Source organism: Acanthopagrus latus, chromosome 1, assembly GCF_904848185.1.
Source record: "Acanthopagrus latus isolate v.2019 chromosome 1, fAcaLat1.1, whole genome shotgun sequence".
NCBI lineage: Eukaryota > Metazoa > Chordata > Actinopteri > Spariformes > Sparidae > Acanthopagrus > Acanthopagrus latus.
Window position 1 is genome coordinate 18,570,043 of NC_051039.1, and position 25,695 is coordinate 18,595,737.

The window sequence follows — 25,695 nt, forward strand, 5'->3', positions numbered from 1 at the left end:
TGGTCCCTTTCGCCGGTGGGCGTGGTCATAGCACCGCACTAGCTGTCAGTCAGTTGAGAGGAATTGAGTGAGCTGTCACCGTCAGAGAGGCGACATATCTGGTTGAATGGCGCTGTTTGAGCGACTTAACTAGGGGTAAGTTTTTAAAAATAAAGAACCATTTGATGTTTTAACAATTTCCCAACGCCACACACCTCTGCTTAATAGTTTGCTGTGTATTTACTCGCAGGAAAGTTAACGTCAACGACTATTAATTGTTGCTAAGTTAGCTAATATATTGCGATTGATGACCCGAGCGTTAACCAGTGTAACGTTATGTGACGTTATTTAGCTGGATGTAAATTCAATTCCGTTCAACGTAAACTTGTCAGTTTTGATGTATTACTCCTTCCCTTCTGAATTCACATGTATTACGTTGTGTTTAATTGCTGTTCTTCATGACTCATGTTGTCTTAGTGATGTTTGCGCTGTGCACTGACGAGCCGTGATCCATCTGCTTCTGTCAGTAGTAGCTTGTACCGCGTGCTGCTTTCTGTTCCATCCAGATAATACAGACATTGCGGTTCACTGCGCTGCACCTGACTGACATATCATGCCACACATCTCAGTCGCTCAATTTGAGGAGGCTTCACTTTTCCCTCCACATCTGCTTTTTTTGTGTGAATGGGCTCCTTTACACGCGAGGCAGGCTATCAAAAAAAAAAAAAAGAAAAGAAAAAAAAAAGACTTCCATCGTGCCCCCTGACACGGGAAGACACTAGTGACGGCGGTTTATTTTTTCCCTCCTGAGATAATAACAGGGTTTTGATAACAGTGCCTGATCTGATTGAAGCCCTGGTTCTCTGTTGTGTCTGTTGGGACTCTAAGAGCACAGCTGTATTTCCTCCAGCTTCCTTGTTTTGGATCCGAGCTTCCTGGTACCACTTTTGGGGATGCATGGTGGTGGCTCCAGTCTGTGACTGTATGTGTGTGTGTGTGTGTGTGTGTGTGTGTGTGTGTGTGTGTGTGTGTGTGTGTATGTGTTAGTTTTGTAAGTACTATTTCTGTTTATAAAGTGAACCGTTTATCATTTCATTTCAAAGGCAACAACTCACAGTATTGGAAGACTGTCCTAAGTAATAAGAAGTGCACTAAATCATCGTAGCTTAATGTAAATGTCAAATGTTGACTTTATAAAGCATTCCACAGGCCACATGCAATGCCCAGTCATAAACCATCTCATTTATCTAGATCAAAATCAAACTGTTGATGTCAGCTATTGGGTGAGTCACAGCAAAACAGTGATGGAATGCTTTATGATATTTAGGCTATTAGCCTAATGCTTTCAGTCTATTCTTGGGCAAGGTTTTAGAGAAAATAACTTGAAACATAAGGGGGATAACACTGTAAAACTACAAGGAATAACTAGTTAATATTATCTTACTGAACAACAACAAAATAAGTGGCAGTTCACATAGTGGAGTGATGGTTATCATTAGGGTATGTGATCATAGTGTTAAAATATCCTATGACCACACAGTGGATCACTTATACAAGCAGTTTCTGTGATGATACAAACATCAAGAGTGAGATAATAGAGCAAAAGTACATGTTTTATTCAGCTTTAGTTATTAGGTTAGGTGATGATGACTGACACATGTATGCCATGACACTGCAGGATTGTAATTCAAACTGCACCACAGCATCAATGAGAAAACATGTTTTTAAATCACATGCTTAACCTACCCAGCCTAAGCATGTCATAACGATAATGAACACACTGAGTCCATAAAACTTCACACAACACAGGCCACTATATTTTGTCCTTATTCCTCTCAGTTTACCTTCTCATAATAAAATAGGACACAGAATTAACAAGTTACAGTGAACAATTTTTCTGTCTTTTCATACCCAATCCATGTGCTTTATGCAACCAAAGTAGATCCTCTTTTAGGTATGAGGCCTTCGGTTTGTCCTTTTTGAATTACCCATTTCTGTATCATGTTCACGCTCCTCCATGTTTGTTTGTTTTTACCTTCATTCAATTTTCCTGCTTGTATTGATGTGGAAGAACAGAAAGCTTTGCTGTTAAGAGTGTGAGAGCATAATACCAAACGATAGACACCATCCTATTGTCCCAGAACTATCATTTTGCAAGTCATCACTAATGTATCAAGATTAGGTGACAGGTGAATCCAGCTAGAATAGCATTTACACATCGATCCCATCTTGTGTGGAACTGGAAAAACAGCATTTGGGATAGAGGATGGAGCTTTGGAGGAAGTCAGATGAAGCACTAAGGCACCATGTCAGCCAACTTTGACAGGATGAAACTTCTGCAGAACACATACACAAAACACTCATCTACCCTTGACCTTCTTACCAGCCGCGACAGCATCGGCTAGGTTTTCAGTGTGTGTTTGTGTCATCGTGGCAAAATGCTGTCCTGGAGACACCATCACAGAAACTACCAAAAAAGTGGTTTTGAGGTCTTTGGCAGGTGCTTATATAAAGGTGTGTAGTTGGAATCAGGTGTGTAAGGGATCACCTACCACCCCATCTCACATTTTATGCCCCTGGCCTACATTTGTGGTCCTGGAAACCCACTTCAGCAACTACCACAGAAGTAGTTTTGAGTATTTTGCCAGGTGTCTATTTGTCAGTGTGGAGTACTGAGAAGAGAACTCATTGTGGGGAGACTCATTGCGCTTCTAAGATTCGCCACTTTTATAGTCTGGGGCAAGACCTCACAGTCCAGCACAAAAAAATCAATAATTTCAGAGCAATGTTTGGACCAATGTTTTGAATCGCAAAGGCATCTTAACACTGAGATAATCTGTGTACTCATGTTGATCAGTAGAACAAAAAGTGATACTGGGAAATCAGCCCACATGAGGTCAGCAGAATCTGAGGATTTGACACGCAGTTAAGTTGTAAGCTAAAAGGAAGTGTTGGTCTATGGGTGGAATGCTGAACTTAGAGAAGCAGTTTGGCAAACATGGGCAGAGGCACTTGTGTGGGTACTTGAGCAAGCCTGTGGCTGCAATTCGAAAACTGCTTTCCCTTACTAACTTGACCAGAAACCCAGCCAAGACTGTGCACTTGTTTTTAACTATGATTTTGGAGAACTTTTGCTGCAGGGGAAAACAACTCAATAAACTATTTTGTTGTCACATTTTCCCTTTAGGGTTCAAAAGAATATGTCAGGGCAATTGGATCAAACAGATCATGTCTCTAGGCTGTGTTGACACAAGACTTGTATGCCTCAGCTGAGGCTTTGACCATTTCAGCTCAGTCAGATGACCGGATTAATTCAAGTTATCACTTAGTCACTCGACTTGATGCCTTATAAACACAGTGCTGAGCAGAAACCTTCATACCAGTGTTTGTAGTCATGCACAAACGGCATACACTGTTCACGTTGCACTTTTTAAACAGTGTTCAACATTACACATCATTAGAGTTTTGAAGAGCTTTAGTCAAATAATCTATTAGTCATTTAGTCAGAGAAGGAATCTGCTTCTTTTCTAATAATTGGTTAATTGTAACCCATATGTAAAAGCCAAAGAGGAAAACATTCCTTTGTTCCAACTTCTCATATGTGATGATCAACTGCTTTTGTTTTAACAGGTGTGATAATACATTTAATATCTTAAGATCGTGCACTGTTTAAAAACATACATAAAGATGATTTGTCAATAAATTGAGAAATATTTTTAATATGACTCAGTAATTGAAACAATCTTTAGTTTTAGCCCAAGAGCCCAAAACCTCAAGACTACATTTGCCTCTTAAGACAGACGATGCCCTGGAGTGCTGGGCCTTTGTCAGCCAGCACAACTACTGCATTGTCCTGGAAAACCTGACCCCTGGTTTTAAATAACAACCTTCCTAAATGTTGTTACACAACACCCTCAATTCCACTACTGCAGCTCCTAAAATACAGACAGCCGCAGACTTTCTTCAATTTGAGACGCCACCCTTTTGTTTGTCCTGTGAGGACTATGAAAACAAATTACGACGCTTCTTGGCATAGTCATGTGCCTGTGGGCTACTTGGAAAGCAGTCTCCGTCGTGGCTGAGGCTATTTTGCGCCAAGTGTGTGTGTGTATCTGTTTGTGTTGCTGATCATGTCTATGTGACGCACTTAGTACATCCTGTGCTTGTAGCAGTTGGATCACTTAACACCCAGTGACCTCCTATGAAAGTCTACCGCTGTGTTACGACTCATTATGCCCACATTTGCTAAATAAGGTCTGCCCTGTGGTCAGAATGACGGAAAACTGGAATGTTCACATTCGTCTGCACACTTTCTATGTTTTCTCTCAGTATGTCTGGAAACAATGTTTGTTTTTCCACACACGTCAGTTGCAGAATATCCAGAATATTTGGTAAAGAGAATGTGTCAAATGTAGCAGACAGCTGTGCTTTTCTGGGTGCTGAGTGAAGAAAAGTGTGACTTAATCACTGAATTAATGTCATCTCTTTAAAGGAAAGTCTTGCAAACCCCAAGACAACTGTAACATTGCAATTTCTTGAAAAGCGTAAGAGGAAATCTTTGATTTATGGCTAAACAAGCAAACTGAATACTTCAGTTTTACCACAGCCTTAGTTTCTCAAGTTTTCTCCACAAAATAGATTTGTATTCATTCAGAGTTAAAAAGTGAAAGAAGAGAAAAATATAAAAGATGCATAATCAGCATTCCCCTACAGTCCTCTGGTTATTCACTGGCCTTCACCCTGAGGCCACAGCTGTATCTATGGTAACAGTGCTGTCTTTGTTCATTGTTTTTAACTTCCACAAGAATGGATTAAGAAGTATTTCATGCATAAATAATGGATGTAATCACTGTTCCAAAAAGCTAGTGGAAATCTCTGCAGCTAAAGGTCATATGCACACGATTTACTATAAGTGCAAGGCTCAAGGAAAGCAGAAAAACTACTGTACATTGACTATAAATGTTTTAAAGGCTATAGTTCTATGCTCAGTTGTGTGTGAGTCAGTGTGAGTTGCATGCGCACTAAATTGCACACATTTTGTACATCATTTCTGTGCCAATGTGTGATCACACAGTAGTCTGTATGTGTGTCTCTCTTTTGCATTTGCGTTTGTTCAAAACTCCAAACTGATGTGTTTTGCCTAATACAACCTAAATGCCACATCCTCACCTGACCCTAAAGGACCAATTGACCCAGTTCTCACCATCTTAGGCCCCTCAGAAGTGACCAAACATGCATGCACGCACACAGACACACAGACACACACACACACACACACACACACACACACACACACACACACACACACACACACACACACACACACACACACACACACACACACCTCGGGAAACCCCTTTATATCTCTACCTTTTCCTATCTGTCTTCCTCTTGCCTGATGGATTTAGCACACTATCCCCAGCGGTATAAATCTTCCCTGTGTCATTTGAGACCTGTGATTGGACATCTTATTTGCACTTGTTGAGTTTTTTATGACACATTTGCCTGTTTGTTGTGGATTGTGCACAATATTTGCAGGCCCTAAGAGGGAAATGATCGTTGCTCAGTCAGGCCAAGCAGGTTTACCACACACACACACACACACACAGACACACACACATACACACACACACACAGACATTCACCGTTCCAAGAGGACTTCCGCATATTGTCCAGCATGTTGATGCAGGAAATCACTTTGATTGATATCCCCTGTTGCTCACACTGAATTGAACGTTGTCTGTTTCAAGGGTTTCTTTGCAGCTTTTCAGTGTGTGTTCCTAACAGCACTGAGTTGTCTCAGTAATGAAAGATTTCATCCCTTTGGTCTTCCTGACAGGCTTGTTGGTGAGAGAATGGCAGCAGGCAGCAGGCACTTAGCTACATTTGCGCATTGTGTCATATTTGTTATCTTCTTTCGCAAGGAAAAAAAAAAAACTTTAGGAATATCATGACGCTGCTTTTGCCATAGGCCCACTAAACACATCTTTCACACTGTTCGCTAACGCACATGAGTTTCCCTGTCAGGAAGTCCTGTCACTCTGTACATTTTTCAGGTGTTGCTTGCTAGTTACATAGGAGATAAACTTTCATTGCGCTCCCACTTTGTCCAGGTCTTTGTGTGAGAGACGATGAGGCCCATCTGGCCCATTAGACCCCACGATATACTAGGTTGGGGATTTCCAATCACGCAAACATAACCCCACCCCCGCTGCAGCACCCAAGCACCACCTCTGTTTTGCTCTATGAACGCACTTCCACATGTTGCTGTCAGGTCCTTCCTGTTTTCTGAGATGTCTGCAGCGTGCCTGAAGGAAAATGAGTGCCCCTGTTTTTTTGTTTGTCCGCATTGTTTGAGACTTTAGGTGACCACTGTGATGCGTGCTGGCGGCTGCTCGTATAGGGAAGGTGTAGAGCAATGTTCTATGTTGCTGATACTTAGATGAGGAACTGAATCATGTTAACAATCGATAGTCACCAGTCCTAAGGGAAGCTTATTCCACTGGAATGTGTCCTTGGCACCTGTAATAGCATTTCAGCTTGTGACCTAAGTATTAGCACTTTCCTGGGTCATTTGGCAGGTATGACTGGCACTAATGGTGACAGAAATACTCAATTTGTACAAATAAAGGAGTATCTTCCAGTTGTAACAATCATGTTAATATGTCTACTTACAGCTCAAAGCTGGCAAAGGCTGACATGCAAGTTGCTGACCTGTTCATTTGGAGTACTTTGGGGTTCAGTATTTTGCTCAAGGTTACTTCTACATGCAGCCGGGGGAACCGGGCTCTGCAATATTTGGAACACCATGTCATTGCATTCTTTTCATGAACTTTGTGTTAACTGAGTGCAAGAGTGTTTTTGTGTGCGTGACTTTGATTCTGTGCTGCTGTTAAAGTGAGTGCTTTGTGTTAGCAGTAAATTCCCTCCCTTTATTTAATACTTGGTGTATTTAAGATTAGGTTATGACACACAAAGAGAAATATGGGGAAAAGCATGTGGACTTTGAACAAAAATCGACCATGTATCTCTTATAGTGTGAGATACAAGCAAAAAAACATATGATGCTGCTGCTGTTTTGTTTAAGAGGCTTACATGTTTGCAGAAAACATTCTGCAGACTGTTTTTGTCAAGCTAGTTTTTGAAAAGTAGCAAATGATGTGGTACATCTAGTTTTAAACTATTTTAAAATTCTGGTTCCTTTTGTCTCGCTCTCTTACAGCATCTCTTTGTCTCTCTCTCTCTGTCTAAATATAGAGGGTTGCATGCCCACTCATTCTGACAGAGAGGAAATGCTACGTATGTGTCATCTCCTACACTGCCTCAATAGTTCCTGTTAGAATGGTAAAAAAAAAACAGAGTGTAAGTTTGTGTGGGTAAGGGTCAGTGTGTGCACATGAATGCTTTTTGCATGTATCTGTATGTGCATGCAAGGTATATGAATACTGTTTATTATGCTGATGTCTGTTGCTGTGTGCATGACAGAACAGGACAAAGGAAAGAACCTGAAAAATCGTTTAAGACATCTTGTGCTTCTGGGGCCCAAGATAGATAAGTGAGGATGTAAACAGAAGATTGGAGAGACAGGGGAGAAATAACGAAACGTCGAAAGAGAGACAAGAGCGTGAATACAGTGGAGGCAACCGGAAACTTGTGGTCAAACAGGCAGCGTACAGCTGCGGAGGCAGCGGTGTTAACTTGGCGCTCGTAAAGTAAGCTTTTTTTATTTTTAGAGGGATCAAAGTTAAATCACATCACACAAATTCCTTTTATTGTACACATTCAGCCTGTGGACTGACCCCTAGCGCAGTGTGTGTTCATTGTGTGTGTCTATGTGAACAAGTGAGATTGAAAGAAATCCCCATTGAAACAGAGCTAAGTGCTCTGAGTAAAAGTTTAGAAGGTGCGAGTGAGGAAACCGGTTGTGAGTCAAAAGTCCAAAAATAGAACCATATCCAAATTCATGCAGGAAAATGAAGTAAACACGATTCAAACAGGTTATGACTCTTTGACACACCTGCACAAATGCTCATACTCCCTATTTATTCTCTTCATCTCCCTGCTCTACTCTGCTAACACACACAGACACACAGATTGTATTCATTGTTGCTACCTCATACTAACTCACAAGAGGAAATACACTCAGCTATGCGTTGTTGTCCTCAGTTGACAGTCTCTCTCTCTCTCTCTCTCTCTCTCTCTCTCTCTCTCTCTCTCTCTGTGTCACACACTTGTTAGTTTCAGCACTGAGAGCGTAGCATGAGGGTGTACAAGACCTGCAGCACTGTTTGGTCCATGATTGCACAGAACAGGGTGAGTGTGTGTAATGCGATCTGTAGTTTATACTGTGCTCTGACTGGTGAGGGAAATGGGTGAGGATGGTTTCGGTTCTTTTATCGCTCCAGGCACAGATGTGGTCAAAGAAATTTTAACTGTTTATGAAACGGTCTCAATTAAATACGGATGTCATTGGGTTGGATTCAAAAAATGTATATGATTTTTGTATGATGGAGTGCTAAGGATGAATTAATGTGTCTCACAGTTATGTAATCTGGGGACAGCAGCAGATGCTTCTTTATTGATAGATTGCAGCAAAGTAGGCAATACCTTATAAAGCCATCCAACATTTTATGTAGCTATATCATGCTATAGCTTGCTGTTATGACCACATAACATTATTTGGTAATTTAATTAGCACAACAAAATGTATATTACTGAGCACCTGGATCTGTTAGCTGTAGAATTACATGTAACGTAAAAGTAACAAATCAGAGTTTACTTTGTTTCACCGCTGTGATGTACCGTTATTGATTTTACATAGCCACAAGTACATGTCACCTTATTGCCATGCATCCTGGGAATAGTGTCAACATTTCTTTCACTTTGCTTACTAAGCAAATGCTAGTCCTCTTTTTTGATGGTCTGATATTTTATTTATGTTGGATATAAATAATGCCATGTGGAGAATTTCTGTTTTGGTAGATGTTACCAAATTTGACTATGAACTTTGTTGTGTGAAATTTTGAGAAGTGACTCATAAACCTGTGTGGGACTGGGTATAAATTCAGTGGCTTAAGAGTTTACGTAGGTTATTGTTATTTATGGCAACACCTTTTGTGGGGGTGAGAGATCATTGCACCTTCTGTGACCAATTAACCATCAGTTCGTGTCAGTAGATGTCTATGTGTGTGGGCAGGCATTGGTGGGGGTAAACCTGAAACACTAAACTTTAATTTTATCCTGCGGCAATGACTACACTGGAATATATGTTACGTGGAGGCTCTATATTTCACAAACAAAAAGAAACACACAGATAGAGGTGCTACAATTGTCAGGCCGCCTGTAAACAGACACGGTTTTGAATAGCATCATTCAGTCATTCTGTAATTTTGAACGCTGCTGTCAGCAAACAGAGATGAAAAAAAAGAAGATGGTAACCTACACTCACTGACAGAGCGAGAGGCTGGCCACCCATTTCTTTTTTTTTGGACATGAGGCAACATGACTGACACTTTTAATCCGTGTCTCTTTTTCTGATTACAGTTGATAGACCCACAATGCATGTGAGACATGACCAACAAGGCCCTCTGGGATAGCTCAAAGAGTATGCACAGCATGGAGCCAACAGGTACACAAAAAAAACAAACAGACTGTGTGTACAAGCACTGTACTCAATGTATGAATAAGTGCAGAAAAATGAATTAATCTCCCTTTTCACTCACTCACTTGCAGGCAATTGTCAACAATACTTTGGCTTTAAAGCATTTTTTGTTTATTTTCTATTGAATAAATAGAATACATGGCATTTTGCATCATAAAAGATAACAATCGTTCTTCATATTAAACAACTCAACTTTATTGTTAGTCGGCTGCTCCCCAACAGTTCCAGAGCCAGAGCTCTACCGCAGTGTCCAGGCTGTACTGCCCAGGGAAACGGACAATCAGCAGCCATCAGACTGTTTTAACAAAGGTAAAATATGATCCATTACACCAACACAAGGTTTTTTTCGTATATGTGAAATATTTTTTTCCTGCCTTTATATATAATATATGAACTCTTAGGTCACATGACTATATCACTGGGTCATAAGGGTTTACTATGCAGGATTTTCTCGTTAATCACACTGTGGAAAATTCAGATGTGTCAGCAGAGTGAGGGCTGCTCAGTGTTTAGTCACCGGGCTTATTTGGTATTAGCACTGTAATGGAAAAAAGTGCAACACATTTAGCAAATTTGTGTTAGTCCTGTGGACATTTTGCATCTGCTGATGTTCCATGTGTGTTCATCTGTGTGTGCAGGCATGCTGAGATGGACACTGCATAAGAAGGTTCAAAATAATCCCAGCAACAGCTTGTCTCTGGTATGGGTGCTGATAAAAGAGCTGGAAAAGGTGATTGAACTCATGCTTGACACAAATTTAAAGGAATACTTAAAACACATAAAATCACAAATTCATTTAAATGATGATTATAACTTTTCGAGCTGTTATAGCACTATACAACCTGCAGTTTGTCATCAGTTGATGGAGCCCTGACATTGTGTGTGTGTGTGTGTGTGTGTGTGTGTGTGTGTGTGTGTGTGTGTGTGTGTGTGTGTGTGTGTGTGTGCATGCTCTGTGCAGGCTGAGAGGTGGGACTCTCGCAAATGCATCATCCCTCTGCTTCACACACTGATGTATGCCATCATTCAGGTAGAGTATTCCTGCTATGCTGTTGAACTTTTTATACTTTTTGATACTTTTGTTAAAACACACTGAAAGTGTACATGTAGGAATTGTAAACTGTAAATCCTCTAGCTTAGTTAGCTAGACTCTCATTGGTCGGTTAATGCATGTTTCTTCCTGCATGGGTGTACAGTTAGCAGCTGTAGTCTGGTAGAAAGAAGATAGTTCCTGCAAAAGGCATACATTTCTGCAGACACTGTCTCCAAAACTTCCCACCAAAACAATGTAGGTGGATAAATAGCACACCAGGTGAGGGGAAAATAGAAAATGTCTTTAAGGCTAGAACTTCAGGGACTTTCAGCACTGTTCCTACAAAAAAGCATTTTGTGTTTTTTTTCCGGGAACAAATGTCAGTAAGGAAGTAGAATTTAGGCCTGTGCATGAAGTTTTCCTCATATTTAAGCAACAGAGATACGATAATTGTGCTTGAGTTACCGTAGAAGGAAATGTTTTATTTGTTTTTTTCTTACTGGAATTGTATGTGGTCATTGATATTCCAGACAGCCTACATTCCAGATGAGTTATACAAGCGGGTTTACGACTTCTGTAAGAGACTCCTGACCTACCCTCACCCCTACTGCACCGTAGGCCTCAGCTACACGAGACAGATCAAAACTGAACGTGCCAATCCAGGTATTCTACAACACTCAGCTTGACATTGCAGTCTAGCTGAAAATTTAAAAGAAAATGTTCATCTTATGTCAGGGCTTCAGAACAACCTGCTTGAGAGGCTCCAGCTGCTAAATCAGTGTCATCTTTAAACACACTCCACACCTAATGCCTGTACATACAACACATAATTTGGATTGATCTCAACAAGCAGGAGATGATGACGATGATCTTTTGTCATTATGATGTGATTGCATGCTGTCATTTCCCACAAAGGCCAATCCCTCAGACAGGTAAAGCAAAACATGAATGATCTATTGCTCATAGCATTGACATTGTAATTATAGCTATTGCCTCCTAACCCATGGTTAAGGTTGGTTGATGTAGTTTAAAATAGAAAGTAAAGTCCTATGGTAGTGGCCTATGATTCTCAGTTAGACTCCAAGAAACCAAGACAGCCAAAAATGTCCCAAGTAATGCCAAACTCGAGGACCAAAACGGGAGACCTCAAACTAATGGATGCGTGGCTATTTCTGATACTAATTATACAGTCTATGGGAATTGTAAATAGTTATTTTTACCTAATGCAGAGAGTAAAAACTACATTCAACCAAAAATTAGGTGAATACAGACCTTGGCAGCAGGTCAGACCAAATGACATGCAGGAAGCCCTCATTTAGAGAAAAACAACAAGATTATGGTTACTGTTATGTTAAATTAACTGTCCATTCAGCAAACATGCTTGAGTTAAACTGCACGAATATTTCCAGCAGCCTAATGTCATTAAATACCAGTTTGTTCCACAGGCCTGATGTACCAGAGGATGCTCACAGCAGAGCAGGGACTGAAAAATGAGCGCTATCCCTTTCAGGAGCGGTGAGTCAAGAATAAAGAAATGTAATCAATTTCTGAGGGTACAATAAAACCCTTTACAAAGGCTGATTTATTTCCTAATACTGCTGCATGAAGTCAGACCCCCTTTCCTGTCCATCACAACACATATTTTGTGTAAATCACTGTAGGGTCTTTGTTCTTGCGGACCCTGAAGTCTTCTCTGGTTCTTTGGGAGAAGTCCTGGCAGGTGATATTGAGGCTTCAGCTTCAGGTGGACCTCTGTGTCCTCTGGATCACATGCGCAGCGTGGTCCAACACTCCATACAGGCAGCTTTAGGAGCAGAGCAGTGCCACGGGCAGAAGCTAGCTCAAGCCTTAAAGGTCAGTGGGATTGCACAGTACAGTTTGGTTGTGCTCTTTTTCTGCTTTCTCTTTTCAGCTTCCTGCTGGTCTTTTGTGGTCACTGCAGTTTATAGCTGTCTGTTGTTGTAACTGTTGTTAAGTTTATCAGTTTGCTTTCTGAGTCTTGTTCTGCTCAGTTCACTACAGGTTTAGTTGGCGTATTATGCTATCTGATCAACTCTTTGGACACACAAGGCTTTGTATAGTAAACCTGAATGTTTTTCACATGTTTGCCATTTTCACTTTTCTACTTAGAGACTGGCTCACTTAATCACATTTGAGTTGACTTTACATTGGAATTGTAAGCTGACCTTTTTAAGCTCTCCTTCACTGAGACCTTAACTCTCACACCGGATTCACCTAATTGAAGAAAATGCACCATTAGCTGTTTTTGGCCTTCACTTCTGATTTGGCGGCTCTGGAGAAAGCTAATTTCTGTTATTATCTACCATATGGGTCGGTGATCTAGCCCAATAAACTAACATAATGATCTGTTTAATGGTGATTATGATCCAGTTTCTAAAAATTGCAATCTTTTTCTCAATTTTGAGATGCCCTGTAGACTATAGCCAGAGTTGAAAGAGCATAAGAATTTCAACATTGAACCATTAAAACACAATATTGCATTAAAGATATTTGTTTAATTCCACATCTGCCATGCTTTTCAAGATAGTGTTTCTCTGCTAGTTGCTGAGTTTAAGTGAAGTTTGAAAAAGAGGTAAGAGAACATTAGTAACCACTATCTCTATGATCAGATGAAAATAGCATTATGGACGCCTTTAAAATCGGACGCCCAACGTAATTCAGCGAAATTCATTTTTGATTATCTGAGGAAGCAAACAGACCATGCAAGCAGCGAAGCCTTTCTTAGTCTAGTGGTTGGTGTGGCTTCAAGCTGCAAGGTTTATTCAGTAGAGGATATGCACACTTTTCATCTCGTACTTCAACACAGCTGACTAGCAGGTGCCTGCAGATAATATTTATTGTAGGTCTGTGATACTGGTAGGAGAAGAGCTGAATGTCCGAAACAATTCAAGCCTGTCAGAATTGACTATGATATGTGCATTGTATTGGACAATCAGTGTTATATGTATGCAGTAATTATGGCTGGAAGTAGAGCTTCCTGGATAAAATATATTTTTTGTGGACAGGTTTGTTGAATATTAACAGTTGGCTGCAGGTTTTAGTTAAAAAGACCGTGTGCACGGTTTCCATAGTCATCTCCAGTCTGTGAAGTAAAAACAGATTGAAAATGTTTCTTCATTTGATTGCACAACACCTTTTTGTAAATCTAGCAATATTTTATTTTTGCCCATGTGAATGCACAATTACAAATGAGTGTTGTCGTTTGGGGAAAGTGAATGAACTCTGTGTGCAATGAAAGCACGTGCATAACCTCTATGGTCACTACACGTAGTGCATGTTAGGAGATTTTAAGTGATTTAAAGTTATGCAACACAATTAATGTTAACCTTGAGAGTGGTGTTAGTAGAACAAGATATTGTCAGGTGAGGATGGTTGTGATGGCAGTACATTTTAGCAGTTTTTGCTCCTGGATTAAAAGTAGTCTAAAAGTCCCTGCCCCATATGTACGTGTCATATGGAACATCCTGAATGAAGGTCTGTTGTGCGTGAGCCTTGAGTGGAAATGTCTCCTGGCACTGATCCTAAAGTAACACCTCAGCAGGACACACACGCGACTGTATACACACACGCGCTACTGACCCCTCGCCTCGTTGCTATTTATACAGATTCTGTATGTGTTTATCTTCCTGTGCAAATGTGTTCACCCACATGTGTTTGTGTGTTTTGGGGCAGGACATGGGCCAAAACGTTGAGCCGTACTTTCAGGAAGTGTTGGCGACTCTTGAACAGAGCGCGGAGGAGGGCGGCAGAGGGGAGGGGAGAGCGCTGAGGAGTCGTCTTCAGCAGCTGTACAGCGAGATCGTGGCCGACACAGACTCAGGTAGGAGCTGCCTTAAAGGAAGTACAGCCAAAAGCATTGCAAGTGTTGCTGAGGCTCAGCTGCTCTGTCTTAGGCATAAATCAACTTTGCAGTGGAATTTGAAGGAAGGAGTCATATCTGGTTATGTAATAGAATGAAGTCAAATGGATGAAGCAGCCTAAGATAAGATGATGATATTACTGTGCTGGATGAAGTTCTAGCAATCTTGATATTAGCTAAAAAAAACTTTCTGACCATGCAAATCTTATCTGACACTGGGCTGATTGGCTATTTTCTTGCATCAAATCAAATTAAATAGGCAAAAGCATGGAAATTATATCAAGGTCTAGAAAAATGCATGCTTAGTAGTTGAACAAAATATTTGTCTCAATCATTAGTCTTATCACAATGAGATTATCGCTAAGTAATATAGTCCAACAAAACAGAAATGTTATACAAAATGTCATCATAAATGGAATCTCCAGAGATAATATATACAAACCTTTGATTCTTACCGGACAGGATAAAGAGTCATCAAAATTGTTCATTAACGAGAACAGTAAATAACAGAAAATAGTAACAGTGTGCTAAAAAACTTTTTAATGAAGAGATAATGTATTTACCATAAGGACTAAAAATAATATAGTTGTATTTTTAGGTTACATCACTATACTCAATATGTCAGTATTTTGAAATCTCCTCAGAAGCACTCCATATAAGCTAGTACTGGATGTTAAAAACAAATATCACAATCATTTGACCACTGACACTGTATAGTGTAGAGATGATGATTAGTGCTTTCACAAAATATCAACACAAAATGTGAACACAATGAGATTTTTTTATAAATAACAATCAGTAATGTTGATATAATGACTGTAATGTGTCAATCTAACGGTAGAAGCATTATGTCATTACTATTTTCGCTTTTTTTTTTTTTTTTTTTGGCTCATAAACATTATAACTGAGTTACTTCACTGTCAAGCCAGGGCCACGGTGTTCATTGTCCAGTTAATGCACACATTATAGGTGATGGACATGTTTTCTGTGTCCAGATGGGCTTGACACGGCGGCTGTAGCTGAGATCTAACATGTGTCCTTGCCTCTATTTTACGGTTTCCTCTGTGGCAAAATCAGTCGAGTCAGTTGTCTGTATTTTTATAATTTTCCGGATATCTATTTCTATGACATCCACTCGTTTCCGCCCTATTATCATGTCAGCGACCCATCCGATGAACCTGCTCTTCCCTCATCCCAGCTGGGAGGTTGAGGGACAGACAGCCGTGTTTGCAAAGAGGAAGTCGTGGGGGTGTTTTTTGTTTTGAGTGTCATTGTGACAGTTTTGGTCTCTTCCTTTTCTCTACCAGAGCCATTGTCTAGTGGACCACTGTGTGACTGCCCTCTCCCTAACCCAGAGATGAGCTTCCACCTGTGGACCGAGGACCTGGATATATGTGAGTGGCTCTGGACACTGTAGGTGGTCTTGAGGAAGTTTTAACCACCAGTCAGTTCATCTAACTGAAACTGGAAGTATTACCCAAAAACTGAAGTACCTTAAATACTATTGAAAACCTTAACTTGGCACAGTTCCTCTATCTGAATATTATATCTTGCACAGCTCAAAATTCCCTCTGTGATTGTTGACTTCTCAATAATCATAGAGGGAAAGTCCTTAAGAAATGAAACTGTAGCCTCATAAGATTCACATGAATTAAATACAGTGTAACTTAATGCCGTAACAGAAGTTTTGAAAGTCATTCTGAATTATGTTGGAAATGACTAATGCAAAAGCATGAGGCAGTCTGAACATGCAAACCTTAATTGAAAGCTAATTATATCATTAAGCACTCTGTCAGTGCGAGTGTGAGAATATCTGAGGGGTGGGTTGTCGAACACAGTTAAAATGTAGTTTGTCAGAGCCTTACTCACTCACTGTTACAAACTGATTCAATCCAAACCGATCTGAATTGAATCATTGGAACTGTGAAATTGACTTTACCTGTGACTGTGTACATTTACAGTACGGTCTCTGTATTCTCTGCACACAAAGTCATGCAGTGCAAGTCTAAATCATCATTGGTTGAACATTTAGTGAAAAGCTCTAATGGCCTCGTGATTTTGACAAGGATATGACCTGTCTTGCATGGTTAAGATAGCTGTCTAAAATCATACACTGTTTACTGTAAATAAAGGTCAGTCGTTGTTACATATGTACTGTATGCAGTACTGCATTAACAAACATTAAGTGCTAAGGGAGCACAAGGTAGGCACTGACCAAATGTGGGCACTCTATTTGGCCTCACAGGGTTGTGAACAGATTCTCAGATGGAAATGCATGGGAGTTTTTTCACAAATTACCTCGGGTCTTCAGCAACTTAGCTCTTATGTAATTCAGATTATTCCATACATTCAAATAGTTTCAGAATACATGTTTATATTGTTGACAATACCAAACACATATAAGTGTTTATGGACATCCTAAACTGTTCACTACTACTACTACTACTACTCACTATCTTGCATACTGCTTATTTTAATTTCTCATAGATAGAAAATTACAAACTACAACTACAAAACCTTAATTAGTCAGTACATTGATCATAAATTGTGCTTGTGGCACATCCACACCTGTAGCAGTTCTGTTTCTGGATATACCTAAGACCTTTAGAGCATCTATCAGTTTTTGGAACCTCTTTTATTCCCAGTGAAAGACCAAGAGCTTCCTTATTCAATGTAAATCATCATTTTTGTATATTTGGTGAAACCCTATGATAGCTTCATGTAATTTTTAGATGAAGAGGATATTTCCTGTCCTGCATGATTAAGACACCTACCTAAAACCACACACACCACTCTCTTGGTGAATAAACTGTGAATAAAGGACAGTGAGTGTTTCCTATTCACTGTATACAGTGCTGCATTGGAACTCATATCGTCTGAGGTATCTTCGTCATTCTCGGGATCCAGTTCTGCTTTTAAATGATCTCATTCATTCATTCATAAAACCATATCCTCGTCATCAGTAGCCTCAGGTCGATCTTCATTTCCAGAGCTGTTTTCATCAAACCTCTGAAATATAAAAAAATGAACTGCTGCTCTGCACTAAACCCAAACACCCAGGAGTTACAGTGAGATGGGATTGAGATTACACTTACAATTTCCACCATCACTTGCATCCAGCATACAGTAAATTAAAACACTCTCTTACACAGCTCAGGTTGCTAGTGACCCTGGAAAAAAAAAAAAAAAAATTAGAAAAACAATGCCTATTATTATGTTTGACATTTTGACACCACAACATTCTTAAAAGCAAAAACTGTGGATAAACTGTGGTTCTTTCTCAGAGTAAGAGCAGGCATTTGTACCCTGCAGCTCCATAACAAAACAATAACAAAACAAGGTTACATAGCAGACATCTCATGTCTGTGGTCTGTTCAACATGACACATAAATCTGCATGCAAAGTGTGCATGTGCTTGCATTCGAAGTGTTCTGTGGTGTGCTGTGTCTCTGTGCTGCCTTGCTCCATGTGAGTGTTGACCTCTGCATCACATGTAAGTGATGAATGTTGAACTGTTTGACAGGGCGAGAACTGGCCAGGTGGTTTCGATCCAGCTCTATGTCAGAGCAGTTCTGCCTCAGCCAGGAGCAGGAGGACTTTGAGCTGGGTGAGTCACCTGGTGACCTGATGCCCTCTGACGTGGCTCGATTCTCTGTCATGTCCAATGACAGTGGCATCGAAAGAGACCTGCCCCCCAGCGCTGATCTCTCCCTGCTGTCATCCCTGGACACTTCCAGCATGAGTGCATCATGGGAACAATGCAAAAGGTAATTCTGATACCTGTTATTTTGTATTAATTAATGACCCACTGCTAGTTTTGTGTGGTTTACTTAATTTGCAGCCTTTGCAGTAAAAACGTAAATGCAAGCCATTTTCCAAAGCATACATTCACCTTCAGCATACCTTGGCGAAGCAAAGCAGGTGCGGAACCCCCCTATCAGTTTGCTGTTGGTGTGCTGGTCCTGCTAGTGATCATTTGGCTGGATTAGGATGAGGCACATCATTAATGTGTTTAAAACTGGGGGGAACAGGACCAAACCAAAGTGAAAGTGAAACTGAACACTACAAAGAAATATCTGGTGTGTTCGCTCTGTAGTATTTATCCATGCTGAACAACACACCCTGGTACTGATACATTCTACTCTGTTTACGATCTCCGGTCAAGAATCTGCACAGTAGGTTAAACATGCTGGTTACTAGTTACTATTACTACTAGTTGCTTTTTGTCCCTGGCGAAACATGATATATATTAGGATTACACAGATTACCAGTTAATACTGGGCTATATTCTGTAGGGGAATAATGCCCTACGTTGCAAACTTTGTCATATTTGTTTGTTGATGATCAAAGATGATTAAATAAAATATTGAAATATGTTGAAAAGATATAACATTTTACTTTGAGTAAATTTGTTGAATCGTCAGGTGCAGCCTTGTATAAAATGGCTCCACACAACTTGTTCAAATAGATTTTAAAAGCGGCTATTTGCATCGTTTATAAAGCCGAGATCTTCACTGTAGCTGTTATACTTAAGGAGTTAGCACACACCTCGTCTGAAGTGGATGTATGAGCTTGACCGTGCATCATGGGTGAAAATAAAATCTTTTAAAATCAATTTGGGATCTTGTGGCTTCAGCTAATTGGAGCTGTTTTATGTTTTATGATGTTCAATTCCTGGAAACTCTGGAAAGACTTAAGAATCAGTTACGCTGATAGTGGGATTAATTGCATCACTCGTTTTGCTTTCCAAGCCTTACATCATTTTAGGATAATTAGGTCTCCAAGTATGACACTAAACCTTCCCCCTCTCCCAGTGAGCTGGATGCATCTAAGCTCTCGCGCCGGGGAGGCATCAAGATGAAGCCATCTGTGAAGGACAGTATGGTGCTGATGCAGAACACCCTGGAGGACAACGCAAGCCTCGCAGTAGCAGGAGGAAATGGAGGGAGAGGAGGAAGAAGAGGGGCGACTCTGCAGAGGCGGGCAGGAAGCAACACCATGCAGAACCCCTTCCCCAAACAGCAGAAACACTTTACTGCAAGGATAGTCGCTATTGGGGATGACAGGGTGCTTGGTCGCCTGGCTAAGGCCTACTTCTTCTTCAAGTAAGGAAGTCATCATATCGTAACATGATGTCCCATCTCTTATATCAGCTGGAGATAAGGGTGTGACTGAGCTAATTGAATATATTGCTTATGGTTTGATTTATATCCATGCTGTCACTGAGCTCCACATATTATCATGTATGTTGGTCTTTCTCATGAACACAAGAGCATAGTATATACATATAAGAGTATACAATAGATGGACAAATATCTTTGGATAAAAATATGCTTAAAATATTTGCTTATTATATTTATTCTGGTGGTGGAAATCATTGTTATACTAGTAATAGAAAGCAAGATGTCTCAATTTCAGTCCTAATCCTAACTCTTTATTTACTGTATGAAGGCTAACAGTCATTTAAGCCCCATAACTGAACTGCAAAACCATTGAATCACTACTTCTTGTGTTACAAATGTCAGGTGTTGAAATCCCAAACCTTTTCAAACTGCTGTGTTAACCGTGCCACTGTGACATTTTTCACGGACCTTTGGTTTGTCTCTGTAGGAAAAGGGAAGCACGGAGGCTTTTTCTTACAATGAAAGTGAACCTCCAGTTTTACTACATCCCTGTTTGCAGGGCCACAACTCCCTTCTCCCCTGTCAAGGTAAACCAACTTCCTCTTGTCTTCACACCAACGGCCCAGTATTGCGTGAATGTCACTTCACCTCTAGAGCAAACAAGGACATATGATGTCTGTTGTAAAAGAGAATCAGTACGTCAAAGTGGTCATTGCAATGTTGTTGTTTTATGTTTATTTACGTAATGTTATACAATGCTGGGAAATGCTCTAGTTAAATGACAAGACTCCAAAATGTTGAATTCAGTTCACCTGAGAACAGCTATCTGTTTATGTTATCAAAATGATAGAGTTAACTTGATTTAACAAACTTTAAGGTTAAAGAAAATAGGATAGAATTACATAGGATGAGGAAACTACATTTCGAGGATGTGAGGATTAATTGATCATTTTACCTAAAATTTTTTGGCCAAACAATTAATCAGTTAATCAAAAAAATGATCAACAGATCAAGTGACAATGAAATTCATCATAAGTTGTCCATTTGTACAAAACTCTACAGCTGTTCTTGGGAGGGTAGTTTCTTTTTCTTCTTAGAAATCTGTTTTAAGTTTTTATTCTCTTTACCTGATGTTACTCTAAAGTCGCTGGTTTAATTTTTTTTTTTTTTTTTTCGTCACGTCAATTACAATCATCTCTTTCATTACTTGCTGTCCTCCCTCAAGCAAATATGTGCAGAGGACAGAGGCACTCTTCACTGCTGATGCACAAAGTGTGCCTCATAAGAGACAGGTCATGCATTCAGAATGGTTTTCACTGAACATGTAAAGCTCCAGGTGCAGCTCCAACGCATTAAAACAAGGGAGCTGTAGTCTTTTGGTGGCAGAAATAAAAACATGCAGATCTAAAAAAAGAAAATCATCAGAATTTCCTCACTGCTGTTCATATGCACAATGTGAAACATTTTTGGTTTGCCTTTCATGTTCCTTTTTTCTCCCCTCAATCCAAGGTCAATCCCTGTGCTCTCGGTTCCTACTTGAGCATGGTGGACCCATGGTACAACTCTAACATCAGGAGTTTAGGCTGCATGATCCCAAAGCTGGCTGACATGGTACAGAAACAAAGTATTTTGTGTTTGAGTGACTTGGGAGATATAAGTACCGTGGATTCTTGTCTTGTCTTAATTATTCATGTCATCACTTTACCGCATACATTTTCGTCAGTGGGGGGGACTGTTCTCAGCATAAGCTGAAACACAGGAAATTGCATAACATCTTTTACTGCGAGGAAAATAAATATGGTGACTTCATTGAAACCACAGCTACAGTGAGCTGAACTCAAAGACATTTTGGCATGGTGCTGAAACTGTAAGCCTTAAACAGGCAACAGAATTATCATGCCTTTTTAAAGAATTTGCAAAGTAACTTCTAGAAAATGAATTCAGTTTAATGTTACAATATATGAATGAAATAACAGTCCAAGGGTAGATTGCTTAACTGCTCGAGAATTATGATAATTATTTTTGTTTTGTTTTTCATTTTCTCTTAAAACTCAACTAAATTCAGTGGGACGTATCTATTCAAGAACTTTCAATTTACTGATCTTTTTTTGTTTTTGCAAAACCATTAACTTGAAGTCACTTTAAACTTACAGTCGAGTAACCTCTGTACTAAATCAAGCCAGGGCCGATAATTGAACACAGGCTCATTACCGAGAACTAGTGTATTACATAAAAAGCTGTTGACCTTTTAGTGACTCATTATGTTCCCTCGATAGGACCAAACTGAGTTTGAGGTAGCAGCATCATGCAGGCGGGTAGATTAATCTGACATATATTTTATCTTCTCTAGCAACAGGCCAATCCAGGGAGGTCAAAAGACCCCTTTGTGTCTGATGTCATTTCCTACTACGTCCGTACCGGCCAGCAGCCCGTCTACTTCACCATCTACTTTGTTAAGGTAGTATGATATGGTTTTTGTGTAGATGTCAGTTTCTGAACATGGAAAGTGTTGTGTGACATCTTCAGGCTGAAGCCTCTGCTGAGTTGAACAGTTTATTAGTCACAAAATTATACACATTTCTTACAAAAAGTTGTTTGTTTCAAATAGATCACATTCACCAGTGGGACAAAGGATCCTGCGGAAGAAGTGTTTCTTACTCATCTAGAAATGGCGTTTCCTGAGTTCAGACAGATCGCAGCGTCAATCAAAGGTGCACTGGGTATTCGTGTACATTATTTTTCCAATGTTTTCTGGCCTTTTTGTGCTTTTATACTTTAAGTGCACAATTTTGCATGTAACAACTTGCCTGTTTCACAAATAGATAAACAGAAGAGGAGCTCAGGGGAGGTGTGTGGAGCTGTTGTCTCGATGAATTACAGGAAGGTAAGTTGTTTTTTTTGTCTTTTTTCGATATGACTCATTATTGCCTATTAGATTACTGTCATCGGTGTATGTATTGCATATTGCAAATATTCTGAATACTGTACTCTTTCACACAGTCTGATTAAGATTATTATTATTATTAACATTATTCCAAATTATTGTCAATTTCTATTCATGCTTCTTCGTTTGCAGGTCTGTTGCATCTTTCTTTATATTTTCTCCTACTATATTTATTGTTTGCATCGCTATACAAGGGCCTAGGCAAACTCCTATGAGAAAACCTGTTTGGCATTCAACCCAGTTCTGACTGATTCTAAAGCCCAGTCACTTATCCAGTTACCACAAAAAATGTACATATCTGATCAGATTTCCATTTCAAATGCATAACCTCAAACACCTTTGTGTGTGTGTGTGCATGTGTTTCTGTTTGTCCAGGTAACACTGAGTGGTCGAGACATTGACAAAGGAATCTCGGTCAGGACATCAGGCGCTCAGATCAGCGCCATTCCCTCCAATGAAACAGAAGGTTCAGTGTTTTCTCTAACCCACTCCGTATTTCGTACTTGGAGTAAAAAGTTCCAAGTTCTTCTGTATGTTTGTTATATATTTTATGATTGTGTCGTCCTCTTACGCCTTTTGTTTCTCTATCTTCGTCTCATAGATCTGAACTGTCTGACACTGACATTGAATGAATATCCAACAAAAACCAAGAACAACTTTGTGGTGAGTCGAGTATAAACCTCTCAAATATCTGTAGCGGATGTAAAATGTACGACAAAAAATAATTAAATAAATCCTTTTATTTCTTTCAATGCGAAATTCTCAGGAATCAAAGATTCGGACCAACAACATTAAGATTCGCAGTTTGGAGAGTCGGTCTTTCACTGTGACTCTGGACAAAGATTGTCGCAGGACATACAGAGATGTGCAGAGGTAAGAGAGTCCAGGCTCATTTGGACTTTAAGTAACTTGACAAGGTCATATAAAGTTTTTGTGTTTCATTGGTTGGAAAAATATCAGTGACAGTCATCACTGTGATCAAAGCACTGGCCGAGCAAAGGGATCTCCGATGAATGAAGGCCTCTTTTGGATACCAGCAGTGGTTGGTTTTGAAGTGAAGCCCTGTGGTTTGAATTTGGATTTGCTCCGTTAGGATCTACTTTGTGCCACAGCTTGATTTACACTACTTTCTCAATTGCATGGTTTTCTTCATAACAAGTAGAGTCTGCAAACTTAGAAGACAAAGCTAATTTGGACATTTAATAAAAAATAATTCATGAATCTGGTGTCTGTGTTGCAGCATCGAGATCTCCCCCTGTCTTGATCCTGGATACTGCGTCCAGAAAACCATGAGGTCCAAATTCAAGCTGGGAGAGGACAAGGACGCTGGACTGAGCAAATACATGAACAAAGGACTTCCTCTACCAATCAACACGTTTGCTGGCATCATCACTTGACGCGATGGAGTTACCCTATGAGGAATCTAGTATAACCACTCTGCGGTTTTGAGTTTAATAGAAGAAATGATTGGTGCTTATTGGTCTGGTCTTAACACGGAAAGACAAATAGAATCACCTTTTAGTCATAGTGAGCTGCTCCAGAGACCACAGTGTTTCACTTCTGTCAGTCGGGACTGACCACCATGTGTGGAACAACACTGTAGATCAATATCAACTTGAGGCCAAATGGAATGCGTTGGATGCAGCTGATAGATGTCAGGGGTGTTTCTTTCACAGGAACAAAATTTTATTTAACTGCAGGGTATGATACTAAACATACTTTACAACAGTCTGTAAATACATGCAGATTGGGATGATGCCAAAGAACAATATTACCTATGAGACTGGAGAAACCAGCAGGGAAAAACAAGCAAGCAATTGGTGTGTACCTTTCAAGAAGACTGACATCTGGAAAATCAGATTTGAAAGGTTGATTGTAGCAATTGTTCTACGGCTAAGACACACTACCTTTTTACTGCCTCCTTGAAACACACACACACACACACACACACACACAGACACCCTGCCAGCTGTAGGAACGTGGGGATTGTTGAAATACTGGTACGATAATAGCTGACTGTTCACGGTAGACTTAGTCTCAACTGAATCATTCCAGTAAACCAGTTACTCTTGTACCTCCCACATTACTGTAATATGACGGTGCAGAAGTTTGATATAACCCTTGTTTTTAGTGTTTGGAAGTTGTTTTGGAAAGTTTCAAGAACCACACTATGTTCAGTGCACAAGCCACGAGCAGTGTCAGGGATTATTACAGAACAGAAGCATTTGTGTTTGACTGTGTCAGAGGGACGTAGATCATTTCTACATATAAAGTAGCTGTAAGACTGGAGACTGCTGACTTTGTCCTTGGCACCACTGTCTACTTACCACTCGTACAAGATTCTGTGTTGCGTGCTTGATACTGTACAACACGAAGAGCTTAACTTGGAGACACTCAAATTGAAACTTGCTCACAAACTGTATCAGCCTGGAGGTGTGAAAATCCCCCCCGGCACTGTTTGCTTTTTTGTTTTTTGTTTTTTTACAGTCAGCTGGAAATGATATACTGAGACTAAAATGGCAGTTTTTTTAAACCAATTTCCTTGTTGGAGTGGCTCAACAGTGCAGCAACTGTGTGTAAAGCATCCAATAGAACTGTCATTACTTTGCGATTCATGCATTTTTTTTAATACCCTCTAAGGGCATGCAAGATGTAACATAACTATTTATTCACATTCTATATAATATACAAGTTATTAGATCACATAGTCAAGAAAAGCTCTCGAGCCTATTTCTGTTTCTCACACACAGGTATGATTTCAAGCAGTAAAAGGTCAACAGCCTCAGGAACAGGAAGTCATGAGATATTCAGTGCACAACATAAACTCATGTGATCGTGTGTGTCTGCAGCCTGGCAGGAAGTAAAATCATCAGTTTTTTACATTCATAATCAATTTTGCACATTATTTTCATTCAAATGAGGAGCACCTTTAAAATCAAAATGTAAGTCTGTAAATAAATAATTTTGTTTTGTAAAAACAAGTGTTTGTGTTTTGTTGTAAATGTATTGGAAAATGTGCTAATTCTGCATGAACCACAACTTTAATCCTGAGCTGATTATAGGAGGAAATGTTTT

General features: G+C 39.9%; 2 protein-coding genes across 10 annotated transcripts in view; one reads left to right on the forward strand and one right to left on the reverse strand.

Moving 5' to 3' along the window:
* LOC119026695 overlaps positions 1 to 25,695 on the reverse strand; it is a 1,024,654-nt gene that overhangs the window by 382,506 nt on the left and 616,453 nt on the right. The gene's annotated exons all lie outside the window — the stretch shown is intronic.
* On the forward strand, positions 36 to 25,601 carry LOC119026531 (phosphoinositide 3-kinase regulatory subunit 6). 8 transcript variants are annotated; one of them, XM_037110997.1, is made up of 24 exons: positions 38 to 135; positions 7,237 to 7,341; positions 7,465 to 7,691; positions 8,218 to 8,292; positions 9,523 to 9,607; positions 9,845 to 9,949; positions 10,279 to 10,370; positions 10,602 to 10,670; positions 11,204 to 11,336; positions 12,119 to 12,188; positions 12,335 to 12,527; positions 14,367 to 14,514; positions 15,861 to 15,947; positions 18,077 to 18,320; positions 19,368 to 19,658; positions 20,164 to 20,263; positions 21,186 to 21,287; positions 22,027 to 22,134; positions 22,285 to 22,387; positions 22,499 to 22,560; positions 22,996 to 23,086; positions 23,222 to 23,283; positions 23,387 to 23,493; positions 23,861 to 25,601. In XM_037110997.1, exons 5-24 carry the CDS (start codon positions 9,550 to 9,552, stop codon positions 24,015 to 24,017), a joined length of 2,382 nt encoding a protein of 793 aa, XP_036966892.1. In that variant the 5' UTR covers positions 38 to 135; positions 7,237 to 7,341; positions 7,465 to 7,691; positions 8,218 to 8,292; positions 9,523 to 9,549; the 3' UTR covers positions 24,018 to 25,601. The 8 variants fall into 8 exon arrangements, with proteins under 8 accessions (XP_036966897.1, XP_036966907.1, XP_036966892.1 ...); XM_037111006.1 differs by having other exon boundaries at positions 9,863 to 9,949; XM_037110999.1 differs by having other exon boundaries at positions 7,237 to 7,323.